Source organism: Ceratotherium simum, chromosome 33, assembly GCF_057802395.1.
Source record: "Ceratotherium simum simum isolate JZ-2026a chromosome 33, ASM5780239v1, whole genome shotgun sequence".
NCBI classification, from domain to species: domain Eukaryota; kingdom Metazoa; phylum Chordata; class Mammalia; order Perissodactyla; family Rhinocerotidae; genus Ceratotherium; species Ceratotherium simum.
Window position 1 is genome coordinate 8,996,874 of NC_141932.1, and position 13,846 is coordinate 9,010,719.

At 37.6% G+C, this 13,846-nt stretch overlaps 1 protein-coding gene across 1 annotated transcript; it reads left to right on the forward strand.

Annotated features, from left to right (window-relative positions):
- The first annotated feature begins 9,154 nt into the window (after positions 1-9,154).
- LOC101399072 (vomeronasal type-1 receptor 4-like) lies at positions 9,155-10,198 on the forward strand. Its single transcript, XM_004439030.3, has one exon. The coding sequence runs from the start codon at positions 9,257-9,259 to the stop codon at positions 10,196-10,198; it is 942 nt and encodes a 313-aa protein (XP_004439087.1). The 5' UTR covers positions 9,155-9,256.
- The last annotated feature ends 3,648 nt before the right edge of the window (positions 10,199-13,846 follow it).

Below are 13,846 nucleotides of genomic sequence, written 5' to 3' on the forward strand. Positions count from 1 at the left end.
TCTGGGACAACATCAAGCACACTAACGTCCGTGTTATATGTGTTCCAGAAGGAGAAGAGCGAGACAAAGGGGCAGAGAATCTCCAATATACAAAAATAGGAAATAATAGCTGAAAACTTCCCTAACCTAAGGAAGGAAACAGACATCCAGGTACAGGAAGTACAGAGAGCACCAAAAAATATATAAATCGAAAGCGGCCCACAACAAGACACATCATAATTAAAATGTCCAGAATTAAAGATAAAGAGAGAGTCCTAAAAGCAACAAGAGAAAGTTACATACAAAGGAAACCCCATAAGACTATCAGCTGACTTCTCAGCAGAAACTTTACAGGCTACAAGAGAGTGGCACAATATATTGAAAGTGCTAAATGGAAAAAACCTACAGTCAAGAATACTTTACCCAGCAAGGTTATCATTCATAATGGAAGGAGAGACAAAGAGTTTCCCAGACAAGCAAAAATGAAAGGAGTTTATCACGAAGAAATAGGTCCTAAGAGAAATGCTAAAGGGACTTATTTAAGAGGGAAAGAGAAGACCACAAATAGGATAAAATTATCTGTTTCCATGATAAGAGGGTAACATACAAAAACATACACAAAACAATAGACATGATATGAGAAACATAAAATGTGGGAGGAGGGGAGTAAAAGAGTAGAGCTTATAGAAATAAGTCAAGTTAAAGAGAACATCAACTTAATATAGATTGCTAAAAACGCAGGTTATTATATATGAACCTCATGGTAATCACAAACCAGAAACCTATAATAAATACACAAAATACTAAGAGAGAGGAACCCAAACATAATACTAAAGAAAGCCGTCAAACCGCAAAGAAAGAGAGGAAGAGAAGAAGAAAGGGACAGAAAAGAACTACTACAAACTCAGATAAAAAGTTAAAAAATGGTAGTAAGTGCATACTTATTAAGATCTACTTTAAATGTCAATGGACTAAATGTTCCAATTAAAAGGCATAGGGTGGCTGATTGGATAAGAAAACAAGACCCATATACATGCTGCATACAAGAGACACTCTTCAGACCTAAAGACACTCACAAGCTGAAAGTGAAGGGATGGAAAAAGATACTCTATGCAAATGGCAATGAAAAGAAAGCTGGAGTAGCAATACTCATATTAGGCAGACTTTAAAACAAAAACTGTAACAAAAGACAAAGAAGGGCACTACATAACGATCAAGGGAGCCATCCAACAAGAGGATATAACACTCGTAAATATCTATACAGTCAACATAGGAGCACCTAAATATATAAGGCAATTATTAACAGACATAAAAGGAGAAATAGATAGTAACACCGTAACAGTAGGGGACTTGAACACTCCACTAACACCAATGGACAAGCCATCCCAACAGAAGATCTATATGGAAACATTGGCCTTAAACAACACAATAGGCCAGATGGACTTTGTAGACATATACAGAACATTCCATCCAAAAACTGCAGAATACACATTCTTTTCAAATGCACATGGAACATTCTCCAGGACTGATCACACATTAGGCCACAAAACAAGTCTCCATAAATATAACAAGATTGAAATAATACCAAGCATCTTTTCTGACCATAACAGTATGAAACTAGAAATCAACTAAGTGAAAAAAATCATAAAAGCCACAAATATGTGGAGATTAAACAAAATGCTACTGAACAACAATTGGGTCAATAAAGAAATCAAAGGAGAAATGAAAAATACCTGGACACAAATGAAAATGAAAATACGACATGCCAGAATTTACGAGATAAGCAAAAGCAGTTCTAAGAGGAAGTTTACAGCACTACAGGCCTATTTCAACAAAGAAGAAAAATCTCAAATAAACAATCTAAGAGTGCACCTAAAGGAACTGGAAAAAGAACAAAAAATGCCAAATCAGTAGAAGAAACGAAATAATAAAAATCAGATCAGAAATAAACAAAATAGAGACTAAAAAATAAAAAAAAAATCAGTGAAACCAAGAGCTGGTTCTTTGAAAAGATAAACAAAATTGACAAACCTTTAGCTAGACTCACCAAGGAAAAAGGAGAGAAGGCTCAAATAAGTAAAATCAGAAATAAAAGAGGAGAAATTAAAACGGACTTCTGAGAAATACAAAAGATTAGAAGAGAATACTATGAAAACCATATGCCAACAAACTGGATAATCTAGAAGAAATGGATAAACTCTTAGAGTCATGCTACCTTCCAAAACTGAATCAATAAGAAACAGAGAATATGAATAGACCAATCACCAGTAGGACATGAAACAGTAATCAAGAACCTCCCCAAAAATAAAAGTCCAGGACCAGATGGCCTCCCTGGTGAATTCTACCAAACATTCAAAGACTTAATACCTATCTTTCTCAAACTCTTCCAAAAATTGAAGAGAAGGGGAAGCTTCCTAACTCATTCTATGAAGCCAACATTACCCTGATGCCAAACCAGGCAAGGACAAGACAAAAAAGAAACTTACAGGCCAACATCACTGATGAAAATCAATGCAAAAATCCTCAACAAAATACTAGTAAATCGCATACAACACTAAATTTAAAAGATCATACATCATGATCAAGTGGGAATTATTCCAGGGATGAAAGGATGGTTTAACATTGCCAAATCAATCAACGTGATACACCACATTAACAAAATGAAGAATAAAAATCACATGATCTTCTCCATAGATGCAGACAAATCGTTTGGAAAGATACAGCATCCGTTTATGATAAAAAATCTGAATAAAATGGGTATAGAAGGAAAGTACCTCAAAATAATAAAGGCCGTATATGATCAACACACAGCTAATATCATCCTCAGTGGTGAAACACTGAAAGCTCTCCCCCTAAGAACAGGAACCAGACAAGGACGCCCACTTTCACCACTCCTATTTAACATGGAATTGGAAGACCTAGCCAGAGCAATCAGGCAAGAAAACGAAATAAATGGGATCTAAATTTGAAAGGAAGAAGTGAAACTGTCACTACTTGCAGACGACATGATTTTATATATAGAAAACCCTAAAGAATCCACCAAAACCTTTTAGAAATAATAAATGAATATGGGCTAGTTGTAGGATACAAAATCAACGTACAAAAGTCAATTGCATTTCTATACACTAAGAAGGAAGTAGTAGAAAGAGAAATTAAGAATATAATCCTGTTTACAGTTGCAACAACAAGAATAAAATACCTAGGAATTAACTTAACCAAAGACGTGAAAGACCCATACACTGAAAACTATAAAACATTTTTGAGGGAAATTAAGGAAGACAAAAAGAAATGGAAAGATATCCCATGCACTTGGAGTGGAAGGATTAACATAGTTAAAATATCCATACTTCCTAAAGCAATCTAGAGATTCAACACAATCCCTATCAAAGTTCCAACAACATTTTTCAGAGAAACAGAACAAAGAATCCTAAAATTTATATGGAACAAAAAAAGAGCCCAAATAGACAAGGAATCCTGAAAAAAAACAAAGCTGCAGGTATCACACTTCCTGATTTCCAAATATGCTACAAAGCTATAGTAACAAAAGCAGCATGTTCCTAGCACAAAAACATACACATAGATCATGGAACAGAATCAAGAGCCCAGAAATAAACCCACACATCTATGGACAGCTAATTTACAACAAGGGAGCCAAGAACATACAATGGCGAAAGGAAAGTCTCTTCAACAAAGGGTGTTGAGAAAACTGGACAGCCACTTGCAAAAAAATGAAAGTAGACCATGATCTTACAGCATACACAGATATTAACTCAAAATAAATTAAAGACTTGAATGTAAGACCTGACACTTCTAGAAGAGAACATAGGCAGCAGCATCTTCAACATCAGTCTTAGCAACATAATTTCAAGTACCCTGTCTGACCGGGCAAGGGAAACAATAGGAAAAATAAACAAATGGGACTACATCAAACTAAAAAGCTTCTACACTGCAAAGGAACCACCAACAAAACAAAAAGACAACCTAACTATTGGGAGAAGATATTTGCAAATCATATATCTGATAAGGGTTAATCTCCAAAATATATAAAGAACTCATACATCTCAACAACAAAATAGCTAACAAGTCAAATAAAAAATGAGCAAAAGATTGAACAGAGATTTCTCCAAAGAAGATATACAGATGGCAAACAGACATGTGAAAATATGTTCAACATCATTAACTATCAGGGAAATGCAAATCAAAACTACCATGAGATATCACCTCACTCCCATCTGAATGGCTATAATTAACAAGACAGGAAAAAACAAGTGTTGGAGAGGATATGGAGAGAAGGAAACTCTCATACAAAGCTGATGAGAGTGCAAACTGGTGCAGCCACTGTGGAAAACAGTATGAAGATTCCTCAAAAAATTAAGAATAGAACTATCACATGATCCAGCTATTCCACTGCAGGGTATTTATCCAAAGAATATGAAAACACAAATGCATAAAGATACATGCATCCCTGTGTTCATTGAATCATTATTCACAATAGCCAAGCCTTGGAAGCAACCTAAGTGCCCATCAAGGGACAAATGGATAAAGAAGATGTGGTATATATACACAATGGAATACTATTCAGCCATAAGAAACAATGACATCCATCCATTTGATTCAACATGGATGAACATTGAGGGTATTATGCTAAGCAAAATAAGTGAGAGCTAGAAGGTCAAATACTGTACGATCTCACGCATAAGTAGAAGAAAAAATCAACAATAAACAAACACATAGAGACAGAGATTGGATTGGTGGTTACCAGAGGGGAAGGGGGTAAAGAGGAGGGCGAAAGGGATGATTAGGACCATGTGTATGGTGATGGATTGTAATTAGTCTTTAAGCAGTGAACATGATGGTGAACATGATGTACTCTATGCAGTGAACATGATGGCGGTGAACATGATGCTATCTATGCAGAAACAGAAGTATAAGGATGTAGACCTGAAATTTATATAATGTTGTAAACCAATGTTACCACAATAAAATAAATAAACAAATAAAGAGATATATAGAAACACAAAACAAAACAAAACAGTTCATATAGCTGAAAATAAAGTGGTATCCATTGGAAATACCACAACACTTAAAGGTATTTTCATCTGATCTGTGTTGGAGCATAAAATGTATTTGGGTGGTAACAGTTCTTCAGTAACAATGAAGAGCTTGGGATCGATGCACTGGCCCCTCTTCCAGACGATTGCAACACTAGATACCAGTAAACAGCTTCTCCTGCCTGACCCATCAAGGTCACATCCTATACCCGATATCCTGAGGGAAGAGTGACAATGTTGTGTTGTGTACTAAAAGTTTTACCTTCCCTCCTATGCTGCATGTTCTACTTAAGTGGTTTTGAAGGGTATTTTATATAAGCAAGATTTTTGCTGCCTGAGCTGAAATTAGAAACGAACCGCGACTGTTGTAATTTCTCCATAAATTAAGGAATTAATGAATAGGGAATAAAATAGTGGCCTCCAATCTTCCCACTGGCACCACCATCATTCCCAGCTCCATCCCTCTTCTCCTCCAACCTGTGTCCCCCCTCATCCAGCTACATCCTCCATGCCTCCACCCTGTGAGCTGTAGCCATCTACTAAACCTCCACTCAACACTCACCTCTGCGCAATCCACTTAGATTCTTATATTTCACCCCCAACCTGCCTCATGTCACCATTTAGACGTCCATCGCTACGTGAGCACTATTCCAGAGACTCTAGTCTGACCCTCCTCACCTTCCGTCATCCCTGCAAAACACACCGAGTCCTTCATCTTGCCCTATGTTCACTCCACTTCAAATATCTCAGCCATTCCCCAGTCCTCTATGCCCCAAACCACTGAATACCCCAGGATCAACTCTCAGGCATTCTCAACTCCTCCAGAAACCCAACCCATTCCCTGCACCTATTACACCAAACCCTATGGTCCCTTTCTCCTGGGCTCCTCGGTTCACTCATGCCCACTACCCTCCCCAGATCCATCATATCTGGGGCTATTTTGCCTCCCATCTCATATACATTATCACCTCCAGGTTCCATCTCCTCTTCCCACACTCTACATCTGCCTTGGACCACACTATGTACTTCCCAGATCAGCTACCCCACCCATATTCCCATCCCCCTCTCTCATCGTATTTTTAACCCAAAAACATTTTAATCAAAGACATTGTCTCCTCAGAGTTTTACCAGCCACTGACCACTAATATTATTGCCCCAAACTCCCCATCCCCATTGTCTTCTTTATTTCTATGAAACCCTTACTCTTATTTCCCCAGAGCCCCATATCCCATGACCTTAACACCCTGCACTTTGTCCCCTTGTACCCTCACACTCAGCAATGCCTGTTAAACCTGCTGTGACATTGGAGACTCTTGTTTTTTATCCCTCTGCCTTCTCTCTTCCCCTTGCTCTCCGTTCTCCCATACCCCAGGCTTTCTTCTCCATGGTCTTTTCCATATACCGCTTTCCTTGTGCCCTCTCTTCTCTTACCCTGCACTATCACACACCCAAGCAAAAATAGCCTAGTGAACCTGCATCAAATGTGGATTTGCTTTTAGGGAAAATCAAAGGATCAATTTCAACTCCTAATTTATGTTTCTTAATTACCAAAGCAACAAATGCTCATTACTTAAAATTCAGCAACAAAACGCAACAAAGCAAAAAAAAAAAAAAAAAAAGAAGTGTAGAGTACTGTGGTAACCATTTAATCCTCTTGAATTAAGCACTTGAGCATTGGCTCATCTGAAAGTTACAAGAATGGTAGAATCTGCTTGTTGAGCCATCTGATCTGAGTCCTTTTATTTGTGATAGACTCTTTTGAACCTTCTCTCTTGCTTCTATATATAGTGTTCTGTCTCTAATTCTTATTTATACGGGTCCATAATTGTAAAGTTTATTTTTCTACAAACTTTCCATATTAATTGCTGTTGAATTATGCAAATGAGTCAAAATTAATTAACTTTGATTTGTGCAGGTGATTTATATGGTGAGTAATTGACCTCAAGTTCTTCTTTTGCTTTTATCTCTTTGACAATCCTTCCAGGTATCCTGTGTCATTCCATTTCTCTGCTAATAACTTAAATGATGGTTCAGCTCAGAAGAATGAAGATAAGACAATAACTAGACATTGGGTAGAAGAATTTTTCAGGGAAGTGAAGAATCCAGTGAGACACACAACCTTGCAGCCAGTCCCTCATATGTCAGACCTCAGCAATTCCTGCAGGCTCTATTTGAGACTTTGTCTGCCTTCATGGATATTGGAAAAGAAAGAGTCTCTCAAAAGCACTCCAATAGTCTCCTAATTGGTGCTAACTAAAAACTTGTAATTGTTTTTGGTAATTAACAAGTTGGAGAATAGTTTTCAGTAATGTTCTCAGCTCCTAAGCTTGCACTCCACTGCTGCTACAGATGAAATAATTGCAGTTCCGAGGGGAGGTGAGGTCACAGAATCACAAACTTATATATCAGGGTCTGGCTGCCTCCCTCCCACACATGTTCTGACCATAGTGACCATCAACCTGAACCCATGGTCCTGGTAGCTGGAAGGTGTTGGGTGAGTAATTTCTATTTCAGTCTGGGAGGCAGAGTGTAAGATTAAGATATGTCAAGTGTTTGAGTAAGTGATCTTATCAGAAAAAGGCAATCTTCTGTGTATTAACTTGAGTCTGTGCCAAGGCATGCAGGGAGGTAGAATAATTCTGAGGCATGCATGAGCTCGTACAGAGAGACGAGGGTCTTAAACCCTACACCAATCCCCGATGGCTCCTAATGTAATTTAATGTCATGCTCACTAACAGGGATTGTTGTGGTTTAATCTGAGTGATAACCAAACCTGATTTTTAAGGTTCATAAGGATGTAGTTATAAAATTAATCTGCTGTTCAGTCTACCTTATAGGAATCATAGACTAAATTTTCAGTTTTTTAGGAGAGTACCTATAATACCCCCATGTTTGTAATAAAGAGTAGGATGAATTTACAGGAGTCATGTGATCCTGGGCAGAAAGTATATCCAAATTGTAATTGCTTGAATAGAAGTGATTGCTCTAACCTAGGTGTTTAAGTAATTAATTGAGACATTAATAGTGACTCTACTGAAAACTTCCATAGTCTGTTGATTATGGTGAGGCTATTTACCCTCTTAAAGTGAGGAAGTGAACATCTGAGGAACAGTTAACATAATAATTATGAGTTTCAGACAGCAGCTGTCAGTCTCATGTTGTTTCCACCCACTTAAAAAATGCCCTAATGTCAATCCAAAAATCATATATTTCAATGCATAAAATGCACAAGAATGCATGCCTTGCACATGCCATTTTTCATGTATGTCATGTATGTTAATATCATTTGCAAAACTTAGTTCATTGCCAATAGTTTTACATAACTCAGGTATTAATAAATATATAAGAATATCATCTGAAGTTAATAATCATTTAGTGTCTGGCTTTCACTATTTTATCATGTATTAGTGTTTTATGTCCCAAAGTTTATGAAGTTATGCGTGATTATTTAAAAGTTCCTATGTCTTGTGCCATTATACTTGTCTTCTTGATATAAAAGCCAAATGAGTATTTCTGTGGCTGTTCTAATATCAAGACATTCTTATATTTATTACATGTAACTTGTCATCGGGCAGGGTTCCTGCAGCATTCTGCTGCCATCAGTGCATCAATGGTTACTAAGATATCCAAAACTTCACTCGTAATTAATATTGGCCTATAGAATAAATCTTTACAAATAAATGGAATCTTGTTATAATGAAATTGTAAAATTCCATCAGTCTAAAATCAAATGACAAAGTGTCAAACCAAAACTAAATAGAGATCTGGATTATTTGATGAACACAGCTAACTGGCTTTTTAGCAGAGCATGGTGGTTCGATGCACTATCACTGTTACCAGCCCAACCAGTTTTAAGTGCCACTTTTGCCCTAAGCAGCATATTTTGACAAATACTTAACCTCTTTGTGTTTACCTTCTCCTCATCTTTGTAATTAAAATCACAGAAGTGCCTGCCTCATAGATTTGTGAAGAATGAAGAAGTTACAATGTGTACTGCACTCCCAGGAGTGATTTCACATTACAAGTGCTCTTTAACAGCTATACATTTAACCATTCAAAACCTCTTAGTAGAGGAAGAACATTAAGTCAGAGTTTCATCTTAGTGGAACTAATGTACGTGGAGACTATTGGATTTCAGTCGACATGATCCATGTAGCCATGCCTCATATTCCCATGCAGGAAACTCTAGCTCGGAAGACAAACATCAGCGACCAGGAACTGAAAGGATGGCCAACAGTCATTTGGCAATAGGAATGATCTTCTTAACACAGACTGTGGTAGGAATCCTGGGAAATTTGTCTCTTCTTTGCCATTATATCATCCTTTACTTCACTGAGTACAGGTTAAGGTGCACAGATTTGATTCTTAAGCATCTGATTGTAGCCAACTTCTTAGCCCTCTTCTGTAAAGGAGTCCCTCAGACAATGGCAGCATTTGGGTGGAAACTTTCCCTCGGTAATTTTGGATGCAAACTTGTTTTCTGTCTTCACAGAGTGGGGAGGGGTGTGTCCATTGGTAGCATCTGTATCTTGAGCGTCTTCCTGGTGATCACGATCAGTCACAGGAACTCCAGGTGGGCAGAGCTTAAAGTAAAAGCTCCAGACTACATTGTTCCCTCTATTTTCTCGTGTTGGATCCTACAAGTGCTGGTAAATATCAGTTTTCCTATCTTTATAACTGAAAAATCGAGCAACAAAAACATCACAAGCAAAAAAGATTACCTATACTGTTCTGCGGTTCGTCATGACAAAATCACAGACGTGTTATATGCAGCATTGCTATCAGTCCCTGATGTTTTCTGTTTGGGGCTTATGCTCTGGGCCAGCAGCACCATGGTTTTAACTCTGTATAGGCACAAGCAGAGGGTTCAACACCTTCGTAGGGCCAACATTTCCCCCAGACACTCCCCTGAGTCCAGAGCTACCAAAATCATCCTTCTCCTGATGAGCACCTTTGCTTATTTTTATGCCCTTGCTTCCATCTTTCAAGTTGTTTTGGCTCTTTTAGATAATCCTGACTGGTTCCTGGTGAACATCACTGCAATCATGACTATGTGTTTCCCAATGGTCAGCCCCTTTCTGCTCAAGATTGGTGACTCTAATGTATCCAGACTCTGCTTTGCCTGGATAAGAAATATAAAATCCTCTAATCTTATGAAAAATATATAAATTGTATATATTTCCACAGGGTATAGCTTCCAATTAAATCGTTCCTCCTCAAAGTCTTAAATAAAATGATCAATCACAAGCGAATGGTAAATAGAATATGCTGAGCATCTTCTTGAAAACAATAAATCATAGTAGCATTGCGATGAAATATAATGATCATTTAAGTACTTATGTGATTGAAGTTTTACTAATGCTTGCAGTGGAGAAGTACAGAATTTATACAATAATAAGTACCAGGTCTTGAAACTATCAGGATATTACGGAGAAGGCTTCGAGTGTATAGCTGTCAATCTATCACGATAAATTTCCCAGAAATACACCGAGCATAGAATTTTAGGAAAATGTACATGAAAACGGGTCAGCACGGGGCAGGTCATTACTGAAACTGAAGAAAAGTAATATTCTTAGGGAATAAAGAATAGCCTGGGATAGAGTTGGAGGGTAAAGCCATTCACAGTGATTAGATTTTTTGATGGCCAGTTAAGAGTTTTATAGGTAACATCCTTAGAGAGATAGTAATCATCTATTTGAAATATAATATTTTGAGGGGGGATTAGCATGATGAATTCGTTTTCATGGAGAAATAGTGAGATTAAAGTAGAATGAGGCAAAGGAGAGCACAAAATAAAAATATGCTTCAGCTGATATTTAAAAATGATCAAGTGGGTGTTGACAATTAAAAAGACTGTATTGGGATGTATAGAAGGCTGATTTTCCTATATTATGTTAAGATGACTTGGGCATGTTGGCAAGAAAGGGGTTTGGAGGTGCACGCTAATGTCTCTGCAGTAACGAAAATAGTTTATGGTGGAAAGTTTCATTAAATTTGGAGCACGGTAGGGAGAGCCCTTGAAAGGGAAAAATATGTGTATGTAGAGTCTGTGGCTTTTGGATTTCCAAAGAGCAAAGTATATATTTCCTCAGTATTAGGAATGATTTTAATATAGCTCTCTCTGTATTTACATTACGAAGCTGATGCAAAGTATTAAGAAATCAGCAATGTGAAAATCAAAAGAATTATTTGACTGATTGGACATATATATATTGAATCTTGCACTACAACAAAATGTGGACAGATTTTTGGGACCTCTTTCCCTGGTCTAACAGGCAAATCCAGCAAGCAAACTGCATAGGCTTTAAGTCAGTACAATAAAATCCATGCTTTACTGTGAAGCAGCCATGCAGGCCATCTTCAGCCTGTGTCAAATGACCTTGCAACCTCACATCTCATGACTGAATATTCCAGGTGGACAGATCTACAACAGGAAGAGATAAAGTGGTACCTCACTCTCACATTTCCCAGCTGCATTTCTTAGAGATTTAGGGACAAATTAATGATCCTGGTTCTTGCCTTCCTCCGCACATATATAACATCAGCATCTCTGAACTTGTTTGATGTATAACAAGAAATTCTTGTTTTTCTTACCTTCAATGTATAAGGTAGAGAAAAGCCCAGATTTAATCCATCTTTTTAACATATATGAATTCTAATTGTAAGTTATTTTTTCTCTTCTCTTCTCCCCTCTTGTGCACTGTTGTGTGAAAGAGACATAAGCTGCACTTAAACTCACTCACATCAGAGCAGTTCCATCAGAGTGCTCTCTTGAACTGTTTTCCCAGGGTTCAAGCACCTCATGGTAATTATTGAATAAACTCCTTCATTAATATCACTTAGACTCTTTGTTTCAGTCAACAGATTGGTGAACATGAAGGGACCCAGTGAGACTCCTAAGACTACCTGGAGCATTGAGAGGACCCGGCACTATAGTACCAGCAGGGCCCTTTGTGCCCAACCGGCTCCCCAGAGCTCCAGCTAAGGGTAAGTCTTTCCTGGGTCTTGGATCTTCCAATTAATGGTTGAAGGTCTTTGAGTCTATTCAATAATTGTTTATAATTTCTGGATGGGACAAGTTATCCTCTTCCTTCACGGGGAAGGGAATTCCAAACTTGGTGCTTGGGTTTTCTGGCCTTTCGAGCCAAGGGAAATAAAAAAGAGCATTGTTTGTGGCTAATGTCACAGTTTGCCCCTGTTGGCTCTCTTGACAATCAGAACCTGGGTCAGCTTGCCAAAATCAAACTATTCAAGAATGAAGGCCAGCTTTTTCAGCTGATTCTGAAGAATTTTCCTCACATGAGTGTTAGTTTCAGCTAATTCCAAAGAAAAGGGACACTTGCTCCCTCCGGCTGGCATTGCCAGTGACTCTGAGTGAGCAAAGGCCAAGAAGAGGTGGCTGAGATCAACTCTCAAGACATGTAGTCATCCCACAGGGAACTCCAAATAATGGAATTAAATTATTTAGCATATGCAGGGATGCTCTAAAAGGTTGATCCCCAGTGCTCTGAACCCATATGATTGTGTTAGACAACCAGTAGGAGAAACTGAGGCACATAAAAGAGTGGAACAGACTCATAAGTGACACTTTGAGGAGCTACACCCATAAGTAGCATACTTCTGATCCACCACACTAAATCACTAGTTTGACTTGCTGAACCAGAATGGGAAACAAAACATCAAAACCTGGTGGCTGTGAGACATCTGACTGGCAGCCACTAACTAGTACTCCAGCCAATTTTATGGTCAATACTTATGGAGCACAAACTTGCAAATGGCTCCCCAAATGGGAGGATAATACTAAAGGAGATCTCACTTTATAATGGCCATTCTTGGGAACTTTTGTTTCAGGACAGTCTACCCTAAGGGTCACCCAAGAGAAGAATCAACACTTCTCAGAAACAATGAAATGTATTCTTTGACTGATATGTAGAAACTTTTAAAAGACAAAATGACTTCAAAAAACTGGTCTGAAAAGGATCTCTACAAAAAAAGAATCTTTAGTAAAAATTTTTAGCCATCTGAGCAAATTTGCCAGAAAAACAATTTGGATGCAACTATTCTTTTGAGTTTTGTACCTGAGACGTGGCTAAAATTTTAAAGGTCTCTGTTTGTGTCTGTCTGTAAGTTTATGTATGTAGGTCTCTCTATATATCTCTCTGCCTCCAGATGATATAATTTCTAATGGAGCTCTATTTAATTGGCTTGAAGTAAGAACCTATGTAAATTATTTCTAAATGTAATAGCAATTAACCCAAATGTCTTTCAAGTTAACATGATATAAAATGATCTTTGGTAAATGAAAGCTTGTTTAAGTTGTTGGTTTGATTGAAATAGACATGTTCTCAGAGTTATCAACATTGGATATGAAAGAAACATGTTGTCTCCATTACAAAATTTATCAGTAAAAAATAACTTAGAAGAATAGCTGATTTTGTCTAATGTCTCATGAGGTTTTCATAGCCAACCTAAATATAATTTTTGGGAACCAGTAAACTAAATGGATACGAAAAGCATAAGTTTTGGGGGCAAACTTTTTAACAACAGCTTTGTGTTATGGTAAACGTACTTAAAATACATCCAAAGCATTTTGGTGACTTGAAATCTTAGAGTTTGTTAAGTTAAGTGATAAAAATTTATTGAGTATCTAGGTCATTTTCACATAGGATAAAACGTTAAAATTAATTACTAGCATAGATTTATCTGCCTTGGCTTCTTATTTCAGAGGAACTGGAACATGCTTGGGTTTATTGAGGAACGTGTTTTGTGACACACTGGGAAATTTTCTATTAGAGGCTACATGTTTCTAGAAAGTC